At 46.8% G+C, this 24,694-nt stretch overlaps 1 protein-coding gene across 5 annotated transcripts in view; it reads right to left on the reverse strand.

The window, feature by feature from the left end:
* The window catches only part of Lima1 (LIM domain and actin binding 1), a 103,797-nt gene that overhangs the window by 20,287 nt on the left and 58,816 nt on the right, over positions 1-24,694 (reverse strand). For all 5 annotated transcript variants that reach the window (XM_076556747.1, XM_076556751.1, XM_076556749.1 and 2 more), the window contains 3 exons: positions 19,298-19,762; positions 6,147-6,225; positions 4,596-4,744 (listed from right to left, as the gene is read on the reverse strand). In XM_076556747.1, coding sequence (XP_076412862.1) covers positions 4,596-4,744; positions 6,147-6,225; positions 19,298-19,762 — 693 coding nt within the window. The remainder of the gene's footprint in view (positions 1-4,595; positions 4,745-6,146; positions 6,226-19,297; positions 19,763-24,694) is intronic.

Genomic DNA, 24,694 nt, shown 5'->3' on the forward strand with positions numbered 1-24,694 from the left:
GGCTCATCTTTCAAATAAACTTGGAATGCTTTTAAAAAAAAAAAATTCTTCTTCTCACAGACCTCAGGCCAAGTCAACCCCCTGTCACAAGCAGAACCCACTGACTGGTGAGACAACACAAGCAGCCGTGTGGACACACACCTCCGAGTTAGAGATCTGCACGCCTGTGTCACAGTGGATGCCCGTTAGGATACAGACGTATCAACGGGGCCACCCCCGGGCCACCCCCAGCACGCGCATTCTGTGAACCCACTCTTCTAGCAGCACAGCTTGTGAGGTGCAAAGCTTGTGAATTTACAGAAAAGACCATTTGGGAGCAAGGAAAGGAGATGCCAAGTGCCGACAATTAAGGAAATATACTGACCATCCATATAAATGCCCGGCCTGGAAAGAAAGACAGGGATGATGGACACATATAAAAACTGAAATCATACTGAATGATACCATAAACAATCTTTTCCTATCAAACTTTCAAAAAAAAAAAAAAGCTTTTCACATAAAATTTGCAAAGATATACCTTAATCTATATTTCATAACCGAGTCTCAACGTTGGAGAAAACATGTATTGGTACTGCCATAAGGAGGACTAAGGAGAACAATCCTATCTTTTTTTCCTCATACAGGACACTGGGAGCAGAAAGTTAAAATGAACTGATCTACTAGATCTAAAAATCAACAAAGAGGGAGCTTTCCTATCTTTACTGTGACCTTTCCTATGACCCCTCCCCTTCCACCTCGCTCTTTCTGACAGGCTCCCATGTAGTCCAGGCTAGCCTCAAACTGACTAGATAGCCAAGGCTAACCTTGAACTTTTGATCCCCCTGCCTCCACTTCTCAAGTGTTGGAGCTGCTGGTGTGTGTCACCACACGCAGGTGTCATGGCACTGGTGGTTAAACTCAAGACTGTGCACTAGAAAGCTGGCTCTCAGCTCGGCTACCTTCCCGGTCCCATCTGTGCTTCTTCAGGCTTGGGGAGAAACAAGCCATCTGAGGCCACAGGGCCAGTGAAGTGGATGTGAGGAATCTGCTAAGGTCAGCGACTTCAGAGTGGGCCGTCCCTGCTGCACGTGCAGCTGTGAGGAGGAGGCGGTCCCCAGCCCTGCCGGGCAAGCCATGACACCCATTAATTTATGGTCTGTCTGTCTCCAAGCTCCTCCTAAGCTGCTGCCCAGGATGTGCCCTGTTACAATCATGTGCTGTAAGGAATTTCAGACATTCTTGGAGGGTGAGACGAAACGTGCTTTTCCCCAGAAGTTTTAAAGACTTCTCAACTCTTGAAATCTCCAGAGCAGAACTTTAAGGACGAACCTCCTCTACTAGGAGAATTCATTTAGAGATGACGGGATCTCTGTAGCCTGGCAGTCCTGGAACTGGCTTCTAACTCCAGCCATCCTGTGTTGCCACACCCTTTGAGGTTGGTTTTGTTTTTAAGGGGGAGCTAAGGATGTAGCGCAGTTGGTACAGAGCTTTCCTAGCATGCATAAAGCCCTGGGTTCTACCTGCCAGCACCAAATAAAACTGTGTGTGGTGGCACTGTAATCCCGGTTCTTAGGAGTTGGAGGCAGGAGGACCAGAGTTCAAGATCAGCCTCGGCTACATAGGCAGTTTGAGGTCAGTCTGGGATACACCAGACTGTTTCAAAATGAAGAGCAAAATAAGCAGCCAGCAGGAGGATGCTTTGTCACGGTCATACCTGTTGCTCTTAAAAAAAAAAAAAAAAAAGACAAACAAACAAACGAGGTCACGGAACAGGTTTTCCCACCCGAGGAGTCATCTGGGTGATCTGGGTGGAATGCTTGCACAGACAGACAGACAGACAGCTCTAGTATCAGGCAAGAAGTAAGCTTTGCCTCTCACCCGTCTCTGCATCTCCTGATCTACGTTCTAAGAAGAGTCTTATTCTATTCCTGTTTCACACTCAGTAAACTCTTGTGTTCCATTCTCTTGATTTATATACATCATCTCTTATTAAAACTACTGTGGAAAAAAACCTGGAGTAAGGGATGAGAGTGTAGCTCAGTGGTTGAGTATGTGTCTGGCATGTATAAAGCTGTGATTTCAATCCTTCAATCCCCAGGACTGAAAGGAAGAAAGAAAGAGAGAGAGGGAGGGAGGGAGGGAGGGAGGGAGAGAGGGAGGAAGGAAGGAAGGAAGGAAGAAACAAACAAACAAACAAACAACTGTGTTTCAGAGAATGGGTCCATCAGTACTACTGAGGAATGCATAATTCTGTAGGGGGAAATGTTTTTACTTCTGGAATATACATTATGATCTTGAATCTGCACAGTTTTGATCTGTCCAGGAATAAATAAAACAATATTGTTTTCCCAACATGGTTAAGACCTTTGGCAATGAATAGATCTTGTATTCTGAAATCACAGAAGGAACAAACTTCTATATCCACTCAAAATGAGAAGCTGGACTAGGGATGCCCCTGACAGGGCTAGGGATGCCCCTGACAGGGCTAGGGATGCCCCTGACAGGACTAGGGATGCCCCTGACAGGGCTAGGGATGCCCCTGACAGGGCTAGGGATGCCCCTTACAGCACTGCACTTCTCCAGCATGCTTGAGGTAGGTCCTGGCTTCAGTTTCCAGCACTATGGTAAACAGACAAATGAGCAGATTTTTGTTTGTTTGTTTGTCTTTGTTTTTTTTTTTTTTTTTTTGAGACAGGGTTTCTCTGTGTAGACAAGGTTTCTCTGTGTAGCTTTGGCGCCTTTCCTGGAACTCACTCTGTAGTCCAGGCTGGCCTGGAACTCGCAGAGATCCGCCTGCCTCTGCCTCCTGAGTGCTGGGATTAAATGTGTGTGCCACCACTGCCCGGCAAAAATGAGTAGATTTTAAGACAACAAAGAGAGGATGTGATGACATCCTGTGCTCCTGTCACCTGAGTAGTTGGGAGGGAGACTGAGGCAAGAAGAGCCCTGTGACTTTAAAGCTAGGTTATAGAGTAAAATCCTATCTCAAGCTGGGCAGTGGTGGCGCATGACTTTAATCTCAGGAGGCAGAGCCAGGAGTATCTCTGTGAGTTCCAGGCCAGCCTGGTCTACAGAGTGAGTTCCAGGACAGCTAAGACCACATGCTGAGACCCTGTCTCAAAACAACAAGAAAAAAAGAACAACAGGTTTTGGGGCTGGGGGTGTGGCTGAGTGTTTACCCAGCATATGTGACATTCTGGTTTGATTCTTAGCACTATGGGGGTGCGTGTGCGGAATACCAAATCTTTCCGTTCATTAAGCATGTGATCTTCCTGTCATTCCCCAACCCCTCCTTTCTAATACACGAATCTTTCTCTGCAGGAAATCATTACATCATATGGGTTAAAGATTGAGAAGCCATACAGAGCTCCTCTTATATTGGGAACTAAATCCTGAGCCTCAGGCATGCTAGGCATGTACTGTACCATCCCCAGATCCAGCCCTCACAGAAGTCCTTTGAATGAAATGTCCAGGACTGCAGATTCATAGGTGGAAAGCGGATGAGTGCTTTAGTGAGTGACTAAACAGATAGGGAATTTCTCTGAGGGCTGACAGAATGGTTCTAGAATTAAGACAGAGTTAAGGTTGTACAACCTTGTAAATATACTTTTAAAAAAAATCCCCTAAGTGTGTTTTTGGTCTGCTTTTCCCTTTAGAGCCTGGAATCAGAGCCAGGGCCTCACACAAGCTAGGCAAAGGCTCTTCCACTGAGCTACATCCTCAGCCAGTGTGTGCTTCCACAGATTGGTGATTTTATGTTATGTGAGCAATATATCAATGAAAAACCTAACAGAACTACATCAGTGTTCAATGCACTTCATGTTTTTTATATTCCCCATGATTCTCTTGAAAAAGGAAATCTGGGTTGAAGATATAACCCAGTGTAGCACGCTTGCCTAGCGTGTGCAAAGGCCTGAGTTCAACCCTAAGCACCCACCACGAAACTAAAAAGAAACTCACAATAGATGTTCCTATTAAAGCTAATAAGATTCCGATTTTTTTTTTTTTTTATCAGTGACAGTGCAAAAGTTCAGTAGACGAGCCAGGAAAAGTCTTGATATCACTGCTGCTAACATCACAGAAAACCAGTAAGGTGTGAATATGTATGCATCCGCTGGGGGAGCAAAATCAAGACTGGAAAACACATGTTAACAAAGGGAGGAGGAGCAGGAACTGGCCAGGGTCAGAGGTCAGGGCCCAGGAGACATTTCCTGGTTGCAGCGCTCATGCCGGCTGTCCGGAGGAGCAAATAAGAATGGTGTAGCCAGGTGGTGGTGGCGCACACCTTTAATCCCAGCAGAGCCAGGTTGATCTCTGTGAGTTCGAGGCCAGCCTGGTCTACAGAGCAAGATCCAGGACAGGCACCAAAACTTCACAGAAAAACCCTGTCTCCAAAAAAAAAAAAAAAAAAAAAAAAAAAGAATGGTGTAAGTGCACGCCTTTAATCCCAGCACTTGGGAGGCAGAGGCAGGTGGATCTCTGTGAGTTCGAGGCCAGCCTGGTCTACAGAGCAAGTTCCAGGACAGCCAGAGCTACACGGAGAAACCCTGTCTCGAAAAACAAAACATAACAAAACAAAAACAAAAACACCCAAACAAACGGCACAGGACACATACCGCGTGGCTGGCTGAGCCGCTCTGTTTGGACACAGCAGCCTGGTACTTGGCCATGCGATCCTTTATGGAGGTTTCCGAGAGGCGTGGGAGCTCCACACTCCGCTTACTCTCATTCTTCTCCAGGTTGAGTGGGGGGGATGACACATGACCTGGAGATGTGGAGATAAACACTTCGTTAGAGAATACGGGGGTCCCAAGCCTTGGGTGACTGTGACCTAACGCATAACGTTTTCTTTTTTTTTTTTTTTTTTCTTTTTTTTTTTTTTTTTTTTTGGTTTTTCAAGACAGGGTTTCTCTGCGTAGCTTTGCGCCTTTCCTGGGACTCACTTGGTAGCCCAGGATGGCCTCGAACTCACAGAGATCCGCCTGGCTCTGCCTCCCGAGTGCTGGGATTAAAGGCGTGCGCCACCACCGCCCGGCTTACGCATAACGTTTTCTATGAGAAGTACAAGAGAGGTCAGGCGTGGGCCTTGTCCGTAATCCCAGCACCGGGGAGGGTGAGGGACTAGCGCCACACATTCAAGGGCAACTGGGACTACAGAGGGAGACCCTGTTTAAAACAAAAAACAAAAACAAAAAACCCAAAAGCATACACACACAAAAAGAAAATCAGAAATAGAAGTGTCTTTCATAGGTAATTTTAACTCACTTTCCTAACAGAGTGCCTTTACCATTAATGTACATTTATACACACACACATTCAATCACACACACACAATTAGTATTTTTGTTCACTTATTTTCTGTGCTGTGAATGAAATTTTGTTTTGTTATAATAAGCACCCGAACTACCTCGAAGCTACACCCCCGCTCTGGGACAAATAATCTTGGTCAGGGATTCCGTCCGTCTACGGAAGTCCTCCGGTTCCAGATAACTGTGGAGTCAAAGTGTCTGTAGCTCGTCACCTGTCACACCCCTCAGATGTACCCAAGGATGGATTAAAAATGCAACAAAAGGGGGCTGGAGAGATGGCTCAGAAGTTAAGAGCACTGGCTGCTCTCCCAGAGGTCCTGAGTTCAATCCCCAGCACCCACACGGCGGCTCACTCAGGTGCCTTCATCTGGTCTGACTGCAGGCAGAAACACCAGATACAGAATAAGTAAATCTTAAAAAAAAAAAAAAAAGGCTTGAAAAATGCAGCGAGAGCACACTGGGCATGCATGGTATGCTCATGTCTGCAATCCCAGAACTGGGGAATCAGACTGGAGGGTCAGAAGTTCAAGGTCAACTTTGGCTACATAGGGAGCGCTAGGCCAGCCTGGGCTAGAGACATTGTTTCAAACAAATGACAAAAACAAAAGTCAGGAAAGCTAACAGAGAGCAGAACAGAGGTTGGGGATTTAGCTCAGTGGTAGAGCGCAAGGCTCTGGGTTCAGTCCTCGGCTCCAGGGGTGAGGGGAAGAGCAGAAGAGTTGGGAGCGGCTTGTAGCTGACACACAGACTTCTGTCTGCCATGGCCGTTCTTCCTTTAGCAGCACAGGTTTTGACTGCAAAAGGTTCGCTGTGACTTAGTTGCTTCTTGGAGGGCTTTTCCACACACTCTGTGCTTACTTATTTCCAAGTCATCCAGGGAACAGCTGTCTTCAGAGGTCCGCCTTCCACCTGCATTTCGGCTTTGGGTCCAAAGACTCTGTTCAGAAGATGGGAAATACTGATGTAACACTCGAAACTCCTTCATTAACAAAATCCAGAAGGTCGGCACATTTTAAATGTCAAGCAGTATATGTTCACAGATGCTCAGGGACAAATAAGTGACTTTATATAAGCGAAGCTCATGGCTACTGACCAGCGGCGCCCAGCCAGCTTGCACATCAGCACTGAAATGTAAACAATCGCTGGAGGGGAGTCCCCATCTATATCTTAGGTGACAATGACATGTCCCTTAAACCTGCAGCACCCCTCCGCCTCACTGCACCCCGCTCTCGCTGCCTTGACAGTCTTCATCATTGACTCCTTAACATCCCATTCTCTGCTTAACTGGTTCTTTTCCCACATTCTAATCCAGTCTTGGTAAGGCTGCCAATATCCCAACCAATAAAAAGTAATTATTCTAAAATCTGCATCTCCCTGAACTCTCCTGTTCAAAATTCTTTCAGAATTCCCAGTCACCCTTGAATATCACTGCAAGTGTTCAGTGCGATCCAGATGACCTCCTGGGCAGGTCAGTGCCCACCCAGCCTCCTCCGGGTATTCTGTGACACATCCTTCATCCTTCAGGGAACTCACACTGCTCTGAGGACCATAGCATAATAAATGAGGCTCCCTCTACCCGTATTATGCTTGTCCTTCTTTCTAGCAAATGCTATTCCTTCAAGACTCAGTGTCAGCCAGGTGGTGGCACATACCTTTAATCCCAGCACTCGGGAGGCAGAGGCAGGCAGATCTCTATGAGTTCAAGGCCAGCCTGGTCTACAGAGTGAGTTCCAGGACAGGCCCCAAAAGCTACAGAGAAACCCTGTCTCAACAACAACAACAACAACAAAACCCCAAGACTGTCCCTTTCTTCTATACACATATAGCTACTCCTTCCCAAAGTCTGAGGTGCCCAGCCACATTTTGTTACAATGCTTGGTAGAGTGTGGTAACGGTCCTCCCACTGGCGCATAAGCCCTCTGAGAGAAACTAGGCCTTTGTACTCACACCCTTCCAGGATTTGTAGATTGTAGCATTATTCATTCATTCATTCATTCACTCATTCATTCATTCATTTTTGAGACAGGGTTTCTTTGTGTAATAGCCCCGGCTGTCCTAGAACTCGATCTGTAGCCCAGGCTGGCCTAGAACTCAGAGATCCACCTGCATCTGCCTGGAGACTGTAGCATAATTTGTTTCTTCGGTGCCAGGGACTGAACCTGGGGACTTGGACACACCAGGCAAGTGCCATACACTGAGCTATGCTGCAGACACTGGGCACAGATTTTTTTTGAGTACAGTATTTTGTGATTCTTGAAATCCTAACACTTGGTGTCTTATATTTTGGATAGACCCTTAGTTATAGTTACAAATTAGGTTAAGTGTAGTGGCACACACCTGTAATTAATCCTAGAGTGGAGGAGAGACAGGGGATCAGGAATTCAAGGCCAGACTGTGCAAATATATGAGGCTATAGGAGATCCTGCTTCATAAAAACCAAAATATATAAAGTTTTAAATTACAATTTTAGGACTAGAAATATACTCAAGAAAAAGCCACTTAGTTTTATAGAATATTCCCAAACACAGTAGATGAGGAATATCTCATTCTGTAATAACAGCCTTCAGCTAGAACCTCTCATTCAAATATGTTTCCAGACAACTAGAAGTAGGAATTAGGTGAAAGCCAGTGTGTCAGGAGGTAAGAGACATTTCTTTCTTCCCCTCTCTTCCCCCCCCCCATCCTCCATCCTCCACCCCACCCCCCACCTTTCTTCCAGGATGAGGATCAAATGCAGGGTCTCAAATATCCTAGGTAAGTACTTTGCTGCTGAACACTTTGAGTTCAATACATGAGAAACTTCTTTCTTAAAAATCAAAAGTAGTTAGCCAGGCAAGGGCCACCAGTTAGCCAGTCCCGGCTGCCTGTGAGGTTGCGTTCCCACCAATGGCATGAGACGCCCTCACCACCCAGCACAGGGATAAAGGACAGGAGCCATCTTGGCCTGGTGTGTTAGCACCCTTTTTACAAAAGCATTGCCGTGCTGATTTCTCTGTGTGCTCCTTCGTATGAACAGGGATTTCATCATTTGTTTGTTTCTTATTAATAATCCCTAATAAAAGTTATTAAACTCTTAAACACAATGAGCTAACTGACTTCAAAAATTTACTATGTCGTTAAAACAATTTATTCCTTTCTACCCCTAATTATCCTGTAATAATATATTTCAAATAAAAACCAAAATAAAGTTGGGAGGGGTGACTCATGCCTGTAATCCCAGTGCCTGGGAGACTATGGGAGAAGGACTGTGCTGGGTTCCGGGTCAGAATGGGCTATGAAGGAAGACCTTGTTTCATAAAACCAAATGAATAAAACCCTAATGTCGTCACATCTTACTTGGTCAGGTCCACTCACATCAACTACATCTGTGTGACTTATTTGGCTCACTATTTCCGGCTCTGGGAGAGTGGAAAGCTGACAGCCGAGGCGGGAGTCAGGGTCTGGCGGACTCGCTCCATCCATATTCCTCATCCTGAAAAGGCCAAGTGTTGCTGCTGCGACCCAGCCTGGTGCTGGAGGAGGGGGTCTAAGCGGGAGAGCCAAAATAAACTAGCATTTATTTGGGACTGTGGCAGGAAATTAACAGTGATTACTCAAATTCCAAGAGTTCAAGTGTTACTATGCTATAAGATCAATTCAGAAATTGGTATTTTGGGGACTCAAAAAGGAGAGATCCTGGAAATTACAAACACATCTCAAACTAAAAGAAAATGAGCTCTGTGGCCTTTCTCCCTCCCTCCCGCCCCGCCTCCATTTATATTCAGGTACCTAGAGGATGAGATAGGGTCTCACATACAGACCAGGCTGAGCTTGGACTTGTGATCCTCCTGCCTGAATTGTGGGTTATATATTCTTCTTTAAATATAAAACAAAACAAAACAAAATCCCTATTTTATAGTGTATGTGAGGCCGGGTGGTGGTGGTGCACGCCTTTAATCCCAGCACTTGGGAGGCAGAGGCAGGCGGATCTCTGTGAGTTCGAGGCCAGCCTGGTCTTCAAAGCGAGTTCCAGGAAAGGTGCAAAGCAACACAGAGAAACCCTGCCTCGAAAAACAAACAAACAAATTAAAAATATAATGTGTGTGTGTGTGTGTGTGTGTGTGTGTCCATGTGGAGGTCAGGTCAACTCTCAGGAGTTGTTTCTCGTGGTGGTTTGAAAGCAAATGGCCCCCCTAGGCCCAAAGGGAGTGGCACTAATAGGGGGTGTGGCCTTGCTGGAGTGGGTGGGTGTGTCACCAGGGTGGGCTGTGAGGTCTCAGGAGCCCAAGCCAGGCTCACCGCCTCTTCCTGCTGCCTGACGATCCAGATGTAGAACTCTCAGCTCCTCCTGCACGCTGCCGTGACGATAATGGACTAAACCTCTGAACTGGAAGCCAGCCCCAGTTCAATGTTTTCCTTTGTAAGAGTTGCCGTGGTCGTGGAGTCTCTACAGCAATAGAACCCTGACTAAGACAGTTCTGCCACCGTGGATTCCAGGGATCTGAACTTATCATCAGGTCAGCAGCTGATGCTTTCTCAGCTGTAATATGTGGTGCCATCGTGACCCCTACATATTACATATTTAGTGTTTTAAAGCAAGTATTTTCTAATACACACACACACACACACACACACACACACATATACATATATAGAACACAATGTGATCAGGCTCTACTTTCTTTTATCTTTTTCTTTTCTTTTTTTTTTTTTTTTGAGACAGGCTTTCTCTGTGTAGCCCTGGCTGTCCTGGATCTCACTCTGTAGACCAGGCTGGCCCCAAATTCACAGAGATCCGCCTGCCTCTGCCTCCTGAGTTCTGGGATTAAAGGCGTGCGCCACCACTGCCCAGTTTAAGTTCCTCTTCTTAACAGAGGAATTCATACTCTGCCAAAGATAAAAGCCAAGTACTAACCCAAGAGTATGTGCTGCAGCCCGCAAGCTCACCTCTGGTCCTAGTTCCACACTCTGCCCTGCATTAGGTTCCACAGGATGAACAGGAACGAAACCTGCAGAAGCTTTCTATGTCATTTCCCGAGAATAAGGCTTCCCATCTTTCCTAGCTTTTCATTTAAGCACTTGAAATAATAGTGGGGTCTGTTGTACCTGTAACCTCAGCACTCTAGAGGTGAAGGCTTGAGGAACATCCAAAGTTTGAGGTCATCCGCTTTTACATAGCCAGGTTCAGGCCAGCCGGGGCAACATAGTGAGACCCCCAAAATATGGGTATAGCAGGACGGACCTCTGTTTTCAGCACATGGGAAGTGAAGGCCGGAGGGTTGGGAGTTCAAGGTCATCCTCAGCCACATAGCAAATCTGAGGCCAGCTTGGGCTAGTGAGAGCCTCTCTTAGGCAACATAGAACAGTTGAGGATGATAACTCAGCTGGTAGTGTGTCTGCTTTACAGACAAGGCCTGAGCTCCCCAGAATCCATTTTTTAAAAAACTATACATGGGGATATACACTTGAAATCCCAGTCCCGGGGTGGTGGAGACAGGTGGTTCCCGGAAGCTCACCGGGTAGCCCCGGAAGCGGTGAGATGGCTCCAGAGATAAAGGCACATGCCACCAGGCCCAGTGATGAGTTGGGTCAACTTGGAAGAAGGGAACTGGCTGGTGTGATCGTTCCCCGACTTCCACACAGGTGCTATGGTTCATGCCCCACCCTTACCCCCGCCCCAGAAAATCATAAAGTAAACAATGAAGCAAGACAGACAGCTCCTGAAGAATGAGGGGCTGTCCTCTGAGGCAGGAGGATCCAGCTGGCCAAGACAAGGAATAGGATGACCGAATCTCACAACAAAACCCAAACCAAAACAACACCCGCTACCAAACAACCAAACTTAAAACACAACAGAACAAAACTCTGGGAGTATTAGAAATACGGTCTGGTGGAATAGGATTAGAATCCAGATCCTTGAGAATGCGAGGCAGGAGTTCAAGGCTAGCCTGGGTCGTGGGAAACTGGGAATCAGTTGTAAGGAAGAATGTGGCTCCGAGGAGGCAGCCGCCCCAGGGCCCAGGTAGGGCTCAGGTTATCACTTTCACCTTCAGACCAGAATGCGAGATCTAGAGCCCATTGCAGGGCAGGGAGAAGCAGCATTTCTCCAGGATGTAAGGGAGAATAAAAGTCCAAACAGAACAAAACAAAACACACACACACACACACAACACACACACACACATCCTCTGCAACAGATTTATATATCATTCCAAAATTTTTTCCTTGGCCACATGGACACTCCAGGAATGTTCCACCCTGCCAAGCACAGAAAAGCCAAGACAGTTGATTTGAAGGCTTTGTGGAATTTCCCAAGGCTTGGCTTACCCCACCCTGCAATTCTCCTTCCCTGTTAGCTGACTTGTGACCTGCCTCGTGTGAATGCCTCGTAAGTCCTTTCTGTGAATTCATCAATCAAATGTACCGACAATAAGAGAGTAGGCACTTGAGGCTTTTAGCCAGGAGTCTGTAGAATATTTTTCCTAGAGTTAAAAAAAAAAAAAAAAAAAAAAGGAAAGGAAAGGAAAAGGAATTAGGTTCTAAATGATTAACAAGGCAGATTTCCTATCTCATCAACCCTTATTTTCAGGAAAATTCTTTTCTTTCCAAGGCTCAGGTCTGAACTCATGGCAATCCTCCTGCCTCAGCCTCTCGATTACTGGGGTTATAGGCGTGAGTCACCACGTTCAGTCAGATGGAAGTTTTGCTGAAGAAGCACAAGGGCCTGAGTTGGGGTCCCCAGCACCTATGATAAACCGGGTGTGACAATGCATGGTATAACCCGAGTGCTAGTGTGGACCGATGATAGGTGGATCGCTGGACCTGCTGACCAGCCAGCCTGCCAATTGGTTAACCGAGCTCCAGGTCCAGTGAGATCAGTGAGAGACCTGGTCTCAAAACAAAGCACCAAAAAGGTTGATGAGATGGGGTTTCTCTGTGTAGCCCTGGCTGTCTCGGAACTTGCTCTGTAGACCAGGTTGGCGTCAGACTCATGGAGAAGTCACCTGCCTCTGCCTCCTGAGTCCTGAGATCAAAGCATGCACTACCACGCCCAGCTTCCTTTTTTTTTTTTTTTTTTTTTTTTTTCCCACGAGAGGGTCTCACTATGCAGCCCTGGCTGTCCTGGAACTAATTATGCGGACCAGGCTGGTCTTGAACTCACAAAAGACTTGCCTGCCTCCACCTCCAGAGTGCTAGGATGAAAAGCATGTGCCATGGCAAATGGTGATTCTCAGGCCAGGTATTGTGGTGCATTCCGGTGACCCTAGCTTCTGGGCAGTGGAGTAGGAGGATCAGGAGTTGAAGCACAGATTTTGAGACCAGCCTGGGCGGCATGAGATCCTGTCTCCTCTCCCAAAAGCAGAGACTCTCAGCGTTTATGCAGAGTTCCTTATCTGACCGATTCCCTGCCTCCCACTCTCTCACTTGGACTCTTCCTACGGACGGACGCACTCTCATTTCCTAAAAATCAAGGATGGAGGAAGGGTTTTAGGGAGAAATGGGACTTTTGTAGAACTATGTATAGAAACTGTGGGGTATAAATGAAATCTCTTAATTTCTCAAAGTATTAAGTGATAAAAAATTTTTCTTTGGGGCTGGAGAGATGGCTCAGAGGTTAAGAGCAATGGCTGCTCTTCCAGAGGTCCTGAGTTCAATTCCCAGCAACCACATGGTGGCTCACAACCATCCATAAGGAGATCTGGTGCCCTCTTCTGACCTGCAGGTGTATATGCAGACAGAACACTGTATACATAATAAATAAATAAATCTTTAAAAAAAATTTTTTTTTCCCTTTGGTAGGGCATTGGTGGCACACGCCTTTAATCCCAGCACTCGGGAGGTAGAGCCAGGCAGATCTCTGTGAGTTCAAGGCCAGCCTGGTCTATTGAGCGAGATCCAGGACAGGCACTAAAACTACACGGAGAAACCCTGTCTTGAAAAGAAAAAAAATTTTTTTTTTCTACTTCAGGGACTCTGAACAAAATGGTTCGTTCATATAAAAATGCACATAGGAGGATGTGCTGACCAGTTTTATGGCAACTTGACACAGACTAGAGTCATTTGAGAAAAGGGACTCTCAACTGAGAAACTGCCCCCAATTGACTGACCTGTGGGAAAGCCTGTGGAGGGCCCAGTTCATGGTGGGTGGGGCCCTCCCTGGGCTGGTGGTCCTGGGTTCTATAAGAAAGGAGGCTGAGCAAGCCATGAGGAGCAAGCCAGTAAGCAGCACCCCTCTGAGGCCTCTGTATCAGCTCCTGCCTCCAGGATCCTGCCCTGCTTGAGATCCTGCCCTGAATTCCTTCAGTCATGGACTGTTACCCGGAAGTGTGAGTGAAATAAACCCTTTCCTCCCCAAGCTGCCTTTGGTTCCGGTGTTTATCACAGCAATAGAAACCCTAACTAAGAGAAGCATTTATCACCAAATACAGAATGTCTCTACATTTTCTGTATTTCTAAGTGTTCCATAAAAATTGTTAGCCTTACCATAAGCCAAAAGAAAAAAGAAAAAAAAGAAAGAAAAAGAAAAAAGTGGTATTTCATATCTAGTAGGCTAATTCAGTAGTTAAAACCTGGGGGCTGGAGAGATGGCTCAGCAGTTAGAAGCACTGGCTGCCCTTCCAGAGGACCCGGGTTCTGTGGCCAGCAGCCACATGGTGGCTCACAATCATATGTAACTCCAGGTCCAGGGATTCTGACACCCTCGTCTGGCCTCCACGGACACCAGGCACCCATGTGGGTGGTACACATACATGCAGGCACACACGGACACACAGAAGACGAAGAATAGTTCAGAATCCTACAAAGGCAGCCGCGGCTGATGGAGCTTGCGGGGTTGTGTGCTCAGACAGTGGTAGTGCTGACACAGCGCAGCCCTCCAGGACACGCTGAAAACACCCAGAAAAGCGTGTCCTGAAAAGACGGTACATACCACAGAAATGATTTAAAACAAAATATTTTTGCCAAGATGCTCAGAGATAGAATCTAATTATTGGGAAGTGATTACGCAGCATAATGAAATAGACCCCATAAAAGGGGAAGTGTGGGGACTAGGAAGATACACACTTAGGTCTACATAACAAAGGCGAAACAAAAATAAACTAAAATAAGATAAAGGCCACAAAACAGGGAGTTATGTAGTGACTAAAGCTACACAAAATTCAATTATACGCTGGGCGGTGGTGGCGCACGCCTTTAATCCCAGCACTGGGAGGCAGGGGCAGGCGGATCTCTGTGAGTTCGAGTCCAGCCTGGTCTACAGAGTGAGATCCAGGACAGCCAGGGCTGCACAAAGAAACCCTGTCTCGGGGGCAGGGGAAGGGGAGGAATAGAGAGCGTATGTGAGGATACCACTATTGTACGATCTTCAGTTCACTCCAGTTTCCACAGACGTCAGAGTCAGGCAGGGCTACAGACATCTGTGTCCGAACAGTAACCAGTTCTAATATCCATGGAGCTCGCGTCGTACGATAGAATGCTCCTACACAAGTTCAGTCCTTGTTCTGAGGTTAGTCACATGACATCAGGCATACCCACTAACTTCTCTAACTTCAGCTGTCTCCATGTGTAAAGCTGGGGTTATGATCTCCCAACCGAGGGCAGGAAACCGGACAAAATAACCCTCGAGGTTCCTGAGCAGTTCTAGGGTCTCCATGGCAACATCTGGAGGCCAGTGGAGACTCTCCATGGCAACATCTGGAGGCCAGTGGAGACGGGCATCTCTGCGCATCCACTGTCGGGTCAGGAGTGAGCCCTAGGCAGGAAGCACAGGCCCCGGTCCCTGGCTCGCACGTGGTGTGTCTTTGCCCCACAAAGGCTTATGTAACGTTCCAGTCTTGACGCTGAGTTTCAACATGTCATCAGACTGGCTGGAGCAGGAAGCAGTTAGTCGGCACAAAACAGATTAGAAGATGACAGATCGCTGATACACCGACAACGGCCATTCGGGAAGAAACAGTGAGAAGTATCAGAATTGCTCAAGGGGCACCTTTATATCTAGATCCATCATAATCTCACCACAAAAGACTGAAGGGTTACGTGAGCCATTAATCACCAAATTTAATTTATACAGATGTGTCTTTTACAAGAAACGTTCAGCTACAGTGAGAAACCAGTTACAATAGCCCTACACTTTCAAACTATATATAAGCTATAAGCTACGGGTGACGTAGTAACTCAGTAAAGAGATTAATTAGGTGCATGAAAGCAGGTGTGGTGATAGACCAGTAATCCCAGCACTTGGAAGGAAGCAGGAGGATAAAAAGCCAGCCTGGGCTACATAAGACCCCGCCTCAAAACAACACAAAACAGCAACAACAAGGGGGCTGGAGAGATGGCCTAGAGGTTAAGAGCACTGGCTGCTCCTCCAGAGGTCCTGAGTTCAATTCCCAGCACCCACAGGGTGGCTCGCAACCATCTGTAATGAGATTTGGTGCCCTCTTCTGGCATGAAGGTATACATGCAGACAGAACATTGTATACATAATAAATAAATAATAAAAAAAAGCAACAACAAAACTCTTGGGTTTGATTCCTAGCATCCATATAATGGTTCACACCATCTATAACTCCAGGGGGAGATCTGGACCTGGTGTTTTCTTCTGACCTCCATGGCCATGCACACGATACACAGACATATATTCAGGCAAAACACTACACACAAAATAAATCAGCCCACCATCATCCACAAGAAGCCATGTATAAACTGTTTCTTTTTTCTTTTTCTTTTTTTCTGAGACGAGACAGGGTTTCTCTGTGTAGTTTTGGTGCCTGTCCTGGAACTCACTTTGTAGACCAAGCTGGCCTCGAACTCACAGAGATCCACTTGCCTCTGTGCTGGCATTAAGGGCGTGCGACACCACTGCCCAGCTCAACTGTTTCTTTAGTGCGGGCTGTAGAGTTGGTACAGGTAAAGTCAGGCTTTAGTCCGGTGCTCTGTTCTCTCAAAGGCTCATACCACTGCAGCACATATATGCTATTACATGTCACTGTTGTGTGAAACTAAAAAAAACATGGTCATCATTTCTAGGATTTGGCTTAGTTTAAGACTGGGTCTCAGCTGGGCAGTGGTGGTACACACCTTTAATTCTAGCACTCAGCGGTGAATCTCTGTGAGTTTGAGGTCAGCCTGATCTATCTCAAAGAAAAAAAAAAAAAAAAAAAAAAAAAGACTGGGTTTCACTATATAGTCCAGGCTGTAGGCAGGCCTCAGATTCACTCTGTAGCCTAGGCTGGCCTAAAACTCTTGAGTGCTGGATTTGCAGGACAGACGTATCACAACTTCATCTGTCACATGTTGTTATTAACTGGCAGGTTCTGAGCGATACTTCAATAGTCTTCCTCCTGAAGGGGGTCTAGTGTGCTTCTCAGACTTCCAAGCCCGCAGACATGGAGCTTGCTGACCCAGACCTTCTGGAGGTGACACTGTGCCAGCATAAGCACATTCTAATTGCAGGCAGGCTGGTTATTCTTCTACCTAAAAACAGACGAAGCTTAGCCGGGCGGTGGTGGCGCACGCCTTTAATCCCAGCACTCGGGAGGCAGAGCCAGGAGGATCTCTGTGAGTTCGAGGCCAGCCTGGACTACCAAGTGAGTTCCAGGAAAGGCGCAAAGCTACACAGAGAAACCCTGTCTCGAAAAACCAAAAAAAAAAAAAAAAAAAAAAAAAAAAGACGAAGCTTTCCTCACAGTTTGATTGAAATACTGGACTAAACAGCCAGGCACAGGGCTGTGAGCCTTGAATCCTAGCCCTAGGGAGGCAGAGGCAGGAGGCTCTCTGTGAGTTCGAGGCCAGTTTAGTGTACAAAGTGAGTTCCAGAGCCAGCTAGGTATAGACAATGAGACCCTCTCTCAAACACACACACACACACACACACACACACACACACATACACACCCCAAAACATTTTGAGTGTGTGTGTGTGTGTGTGTGTGTGTGTGTGTGTGTGTGTACAGGGAGGTAGTAGTTCCAGAGACTGAATCCAGGGGCCTTGTGAATGCTAGGCAAACACATGCGCTGAGCTATAGTCTCAGTCCTGGACAAAACTTTTTAAAGTAGCTGATGTTTCCTATATGGATAATTACACTTATTCTGAAACAGTTATAAAACCAAGAGACAAAGGACTGTTTAATTTAGGAAGTAAGAAAGACACACACACAAATACCCAGACCTAAAAAAGCCCAGGGAACTAACCCTCACCACCATCCTCCAGTGAGCTCAGCTGCAGGGCCGTGCAGTATCCACACCCACCCTCCCCCTGCCCTGCCCTGCCCTTCTTAGGCAGAGTCAGGGGAACGACACAGGGTACCTAGCCCGGCTTGCCTCAGCCTCCCAGAGTGCTAAGATGAGTCATGGGTCACCATGCTTAGCTAAGGGTCATCCTTTGGGGAGCGGTTTCCTCTCTACTTGGACTATTTCTTTGAACAGACTTGTCTTGACCCATCTCTCCCTAGACATTTACGAGAGAAAACTCTCTCCAGAGTCTTCCACATAATCAGCATTTTTGTTTGCTGCTGCCCCAATCGCTTCCTACCTTGGGCCAGTTCCGACACGCACAAGCTCTTCCACTGAACCCGCATTGTGTGTGCCGCATGACATCAGACGTCCCACCCCGGCAGGGTCTGGCAGAAGACTTACAATAGAGCTTTGAGTCACAACAAAGCCCCTTCCTCTCCACTTAAGATGTCTTACATTTTTCCCCTTCCATTTAAAATTCTTCTTCCCATTTCAATAAAAAACATTTTTTTATTAAGACCATAAAGGGGAAAGAAGGAGTTGGCAGGCCCAGGGACCTGAAAAGGTTGAGAGGGGAGTTTAAGAAATGTCATAAAACTGCTTTGTGGTTACAGCTCTGGCCAACTGTTCCAGTGTTAAAGCCCAGTTAAAGTGAGCACACAGAAAAGGATTCTAGCTAAAAAACAAACAAACCCCAAAACCTTAAACATTCTTCCTAGCATTCCAAGATGGTCTCCAGTCAAGACCTCTCCTGGGCCGGGAGGCGGCAGTTGCAGGGTTACTGGAGGGAACTGACAGTACCACCCCAGACCCAACCCAGGACGAGAGGATGAGCTATCATTTTCTTCATCTCAGAAGGAATGCCTTCCACTATTACTTCACCAACACAGGGATTCGGGCCAGCTATCTGGTTAAGACAGCTTTCCCACATAGTTGAAATCTGGAGTATGTGATGGCTTCGCTACCTGTCAGATATGTTTATTTCATTATGAGGACTGTTATAAAAAAAAAAAAAACCAAAACCATCCCGTATACAATGCCAGATATGTAGGAAAGTATGAGAAAACTGGAAAAACTGACCAGCTCTGCAGCCCCTGGATCACACTGAAGGCACCAGCATATGCAACTCATTTTCTAGTTAAGTAATTCCCTCTGGGGACTTGTGTGCAATCCACATGAAGGATCAAATTTCATTAGCAGATGCAGGAAAATGCAACCCTGTGCATTTGCAAGTCAAAACTCCCAAAAGCTACACTAGCTGGGCTCTTAGCACTGATTTTCCCTGGGAGAGGAGTTGAGCTGATAAAAAACATTTGTTGGGAGGCACAGATGAGGAAGTTGAGAAGAGAAGGGATTCAGTTAGCAGCGAGACAACCAAGCCTCAGTCTAAACGCTAAACTCAGGCCTCAAGGCTCAGGCTGCAGCTGCGTCCGCGCAGACGGCGATTCAGGCAGCAATTTCACCCCCAAGGCTACAAATGACAAAAGACACAGGAAGACAAATAAAAAGGGCGAGTGTAGGAGAGCACACAATCCTATCAGTATCCAACTCTCTTCATTTTTAGGTCCCAACCTGAATCCCAGACTGAGCTAGATCTAGCATGAAACTAGACCGGGGCTCTCAAATCTCAGCACCCGTGTTCATTTCAGACTTTTACTAACGCAACTCGAATGAATCAAAAGACAGACTGAGCACACATTCTACTCCAGCTGACCGACCGACAATCGGCCTCCGTTAGCAGAACGGTCAGTACTCCAGGTTTTCCACAGAGAGCTTATCTAAGCCCTCCCGGCTCTTACCTTGGCTTGAGTGTGTTCGCCTTTCTCAAACATCATCTTTAGTCTGTTCAGTGGAACATTGTATTTCTCTATTTTGCCCGAAGCTTCTGTGTTTTCACTCATTTCAGATTTCTCCACTTCATGCCTGGAATCTCCCAGACAATTTTCCATGTTTTGATTTTCTGTGGCCTGGGCTTTAAGATCCAGGCTGTCCTTTGAGCGGGGAGACCGACACTGAGTAACGGCTTCCTGACGAGATCCAAATCTAGGTTTGGGCTGGGTTTGCTCTTCCTGGTCTGCCCTGGGTCCAGAAGCAGAGCCCTCCGTCAGTTGGGAGGGAGGGTGGTCCACACTGTGCCCGGCCTCACGGCTGCTGTTTGGCAGGGTGTCTATGTGGGACTCTGCCCCGACCGCCGGGTTCTCCCACTTCTTCTTTAACACAGACAGGGTCCCTCTTCTGAAGTGCTGGGGGAGATTCTCCGTGTTCTAGAGGAACGAGAAATAAGTGCCAGTTATAACTTGCCTGTTACAACAGCCAAACATGCTTCTTTGTAAAATGAAAGTTAAAACTCCAGGCTGCGCCTGGTCCACCGCCTGTTCAGACAGCTGTGAACAGTTACCGCCCGGCCACAGGAGCGAGCATCCACCCAGGGCCCGGAGGGGGAAGAGGGAAAAGTCAGGAGCTGAAGCAGGAAGTGGTAAAACAGGATAACCTTATAAGGACAAAGTGAGCGGCAAGGACAGCCTAGATCTCATGGTCGTTGCATTGGAGAGACTTTTTTCCTCCCAAGACTCACCCGGAAAGCAAAAAGAAGAAACAAATCGCTACGTACCGTCAACATTGTAACTATATTGAATAAAATTCAACATTGTAACTCTATTGAATAAAAGTTCACCGGTATGCCACAGAAGTACAGGAGGAAGTACGCTGGGAATTTTTTCTTACAAAAGAAACCAAGACGCTGTACCTGTGCGACTCCAATTCTAATTCTGGAAAGCAACATGGAAGACTGGATCTATCTATGACATCTAGAGATTTACAGTTTTTGTTTTTTTAAAATGGGTGGTATTAGGATATAGCTGACAGAATTTACACAGATATAAATATTTTCTTTCCAGGCTCCTGTGTCAGTCAGAGGGACCTTGCGCATGGCTAGCAAATGCTCTACCACTGAGCTGCAGTCCTAGCTCTCAGAGTTTATTTCTGCATGATAATCTAATCTTTCTCTTCTCCACTACTTATCTATATCTACTTTGTAGCCATCTTGGAAAATTCACTATTTTACAGGTCCTGTGGTTGAGAAACACATGGGCCCCATAAGAAAAGAGAATCGCTACCCTCTGGTACTCAAAGGACACACTCATTTACACACGTACCTAAGAGGGTTCACTTTCACTCGGGTCAAAAACGATAGAACAGATTGGAAGACAATCTGTAAGTTGTAGGTGATGCGATAGAATAATAGTGGAAACATGTCTTAAGCATCGTGTGCCTTGAGAGTCCTAAACGAACCAAATACCACCAACCTCCAGGACCTTCTTACTCTCCATTCCTCTGCCAGGGACACCTCAGAATTTCAACCAGGAGAGAAAGGATAATCGACGTAGGCCGGAAAGACGTCAGGGAATTAGTGGGATTAGCAGCTATATTGGGAATTAGGTCTAGCGCTCTTCTGAACACTGAGGGCCACACTTCACGGAGGAGCAGTTGGACAGACAGAGTTACAGAAGAACTGCTGATTTGAACCCTGGCTGGAGGCTGCAGGCATGGAGCAGAGGCAGAGGAGACACAAAAGGCTTAGGTTGAGAGAGAAAAGCCCGCTCCTGTCAGGTATGATGGCACAAATCCCACTCTCCCAGTTACTTGTTTGGAAGGCTGAGGCAGGGGAATAATTGCTTGGGCCCAGGAGTTTAAGATTTGCCTGCACAGCACAGACCCTGCGGCAAAGGATAAAAACGAATGGAAAATGTCCGCCAAAGCTAGCGCTTCACCTGCCAGCGGCATCCTCAGAGTTATTTCCCCCTGCCACAGACGAGATGAGTCTTCACGGTCCCTGCCTGCACCTGCCCTACAGCCCTTCCCGGGAGTCCTGCGACATAGAGCTGCATCTCCTTTGGTGACTGGACACTACCTTTTTCAGATGCGTATCATGGATCATTGTATTTTTTCTGACATAGAAAGATGCTTTTCAATTAAAAAAAGCAAATTGTAAGTCATGAAGATTCCATTTTACAATATGACTGAATATTATAATTATGAGCATAGAAAAGTAGTCTAGGGCTGGAGAGATGGCTCAGAGGTTAAGAACACTGCCTGCTTGCTCCTCCAGAGGTCCTGAGTTCAATTCCCAACAACCACATGGTGGCTCATAACCATCTGTAATCAGATCTGGTGCCCTCTTCTGGTGTGCAGGGATACATGTGGGCAGAACACTGTATATGTAATAGAGAAATAAAAAATAAAATCTTTAAAAAATAAAAAGGAAAGAAAAGTAGTCTAGGAGTTATCAAGGTGTTACAGCTTATTTACTTATGTGCACGCGTGTTTGTGTGCACACATGTGTCTGTTCATGTGTAGACCAGAAGAGTCATTCCTCAGGTACTGTCTAACTTTTTTCTAAAGACAGTCTCTCCCTGCCCTGGAACTCACAAGTAGGCTAGGCTGGCCATCTGGACACTGAACCCCAGGAATCCTCCTGCCTCCACCTCCCCAAAGCTGAGATTACATGAGTGCTAGCTACTATCTCCTGCTGATGTTTTAAACATGGGGTCTGGAGATTGAATTCAGATCCCCGGGTCTGCAGGGCAAGCACCTCGCCCTCTCCCCAGAGAAGGATTTATGACATTTGTGCTCTTCTTTTATAATAAATATGTGGAACATGCTTTTCCAGCATGTGTGAGGCCCGGGATCAATCCCCAGGACACACATGTAAACATAGTAATAAATAAACAGAAAAGTTACCATGGCTCTCTACACTTACGAACAACCGCAGTGACCAGCCATCCCTGGGATCCTGAGCCTGGGCTGCAGCATTATTCTTTCTGCTCACTCTCTGAGGTGGGCTAAGTGGCACAGATTAAGACCATGTCCTGCTGCCATTCCTATCAAAGCACCACAGAGTCGCAGAGGCTCCAGTTTTCAAGACCCACAATGGTCGCCACGCTTCCACAGCCTCCTTTCTCCAGACAGCCCCCTGCACCGGATCCGTTCCCCTCGGCAAGCTCGAGACTCGGATAATAAATCACACCGAGGTATGGCATAGGGTCCCTCCTGCGAGACCACCTGACTTTAAAAATGAGCCAGAACTCAGTCCCTTCCAAATATGTAACCATGGATAAAGCTCTCTCCTCCTCCTATCTGTAAGATGAAGAGGTGGGTCCATGAGCCATCGTGTGGAAATCTCCTCAGGGAGGTCATTTTGAAAGACAGAGGGTCGAGTGTAGTGGCGCACACCAGCACTTGGCAGAGGCTGAGGCTGAGGCAGGGGGATTGGGAGAGTTTGAGATCATCTTCAGCTATTTAGGGAGTCTAAGGCCAGCCTTGGCTACATGGAACATGGTTTCAAAAACAAACAAACAAGCAAGCAAGCAAGCAGGATGAAGCTGGGCATGGTGGTTAAGGCTTGTAATCCTGGAATTTGGGAGGCTGAGGAGAGCTGAGTCTGTGAGTCAAAGCCAGCCAGGAACCTATATCTTAAAAAACAGTAAATAAATAAGATAACTGGATGATGTGGGGGAGGAGCCAGGCACAGTGGTTACGCCCAGTGATTCCAGCATCTGGAAGGCTGAAGCAAAAGCAAAGCCATGAGTTTGGGCCACCGAGCAAGCAAGACCCTGTCAGAAACAATGTAACACAAAGTCGGCCAGGACTGTTTGGTAAACCTCCACAGTGAATGAAGAAAGGAAATAAAAGGCGCTTGTGACTGCTCCTCAGGGGCTGATGTAAGGGAGAGACAGGCAAAGGCAGAGCCTTGGGGAAGAGACCAGACTGAACAGGACTGACCAACTGAACCAGTGCGGGGAGCAGAGACGGGAGAGCCAGGAGCTGAGAGGCCAGGAGAGCAGGAACCAAGAGAGGTGGCCAGGAGGCCAGGAGAGCAGGAACCAAGAGAGGTGGCCAGGAGGCCAGGAGAGCAGGAACCAAGAGAGGTGGCCAGGAGGCCAGGAGAGCAGGAACCAAGAGAGGTGGCCAGGAGGCCAGGAGAGCAGGTACCAAGACAGGTGGCCAGGAGGCCAGGAGGCAGGTGCAGCCAAAATGGCTGGGTTATAAAGGAATCCGAGAAGCTAGGGGAAGGAAAAAGCCAGTGCAGACCCTGGGCTGCAGAGCGTAGGGTAGCAGGTGGGGTATGGCAGGCACTGGCCATGCTGAGAGACTGGCACCTCAGCCATTTGTCCCGGGTTTGAGATCTAACACACATCAAATGGAAAAAAAAAAAAAAAAAAGGCTAGGCTGACAGGTTCCAGAAAAGCAGGAACTGGAAACTGGGTGCCTGGCTGGGTGTCCACATGGCTGGGTGCACATGGCATACATCTCAAGAAGGTACAATCTGAGCTTGAGAAGGACCTGAGATGTGAGCAATGGTGGGATTACCAGTCTGCGCCTCCATGTCTTGGGTAGAGAAACAGTAAGCACATTTCTGGGATATTGGGCTATCATGCAGCCAATCTCACTATGGTTACGGGGGAAACGCATTGACTTCTCTTCATGGTAAAGTGTAGGGACTTGCTAAGCAAGGGCAGTCACTTCACATACGTACGTCAACATTTCTCTCTGTCCTGAGAGAGGAAAAGCAGCTATCTGTCATTAGTGAAAAACTGGTAAATATGAATAAATATTTTATGAATGAATGAATATAAATATGAGTAGTTTACTTCATAACACTCCATGGCTTTGAGGCTTTTTGTTTGCTTGTTTTTTTGTTTTGTTTTTTTGAGACAGGATTTCTCTGTGTAGTTTTGGTGCCTGTCCTGGAACTCACTCTGTAGACCAGGCTGGCCTTGAACTCATAGAGATCCGCCTGGCTCTGCCTCCTGAGTGCTGGGATTAAAGGTGAGAATTTTTTTTTTAAAGTGCATTGGTATTTTGCCTGCATGTATCTGTGTTAGGGTGTCTAAACCCCTGGAGCTGGAGTTATAGACAGTTGTGAGCTGCTATGTGGGTGTTGGGAACTGAACCTGAGTCCTCTGAAGGAGCAGCCATAACCGTTCTTAACTGCTGAGCCATCTGACCCGCCCCCAGCTTTAAGAAATGTTTTCAGAGCTCTGTGTGACATTAAATCAGAAGCTTGATAAAGGGAGCGTGTACATGTGTATACTAGTTATTATTTTTAGTTATGGATATGTGTGTGGTCTGAGTATAGTTATGTGCATGTGAGTGCTAGTGCCCTCAGAGACCAGAGGTCTTGAATCTGAAGTTAG

This window comes from Peromyscus maniculatus, chromosome 20, assembly GCF_049852395.1.
Source record: "Peromyscus maniculatus bairdii isolate BWxNUB_F1_BW_parent chromosome 20, HU_Pman_BW_mat_3.1, whole genome shotgun sequence".
Classification (NCBI taxonomy): domain Eukaryota; kingdom Metazoa; phylum Chordata; class Mammalia; order Rodentia; family Cricetidae; genus Peromyscus; species Peromyscus maniculatus.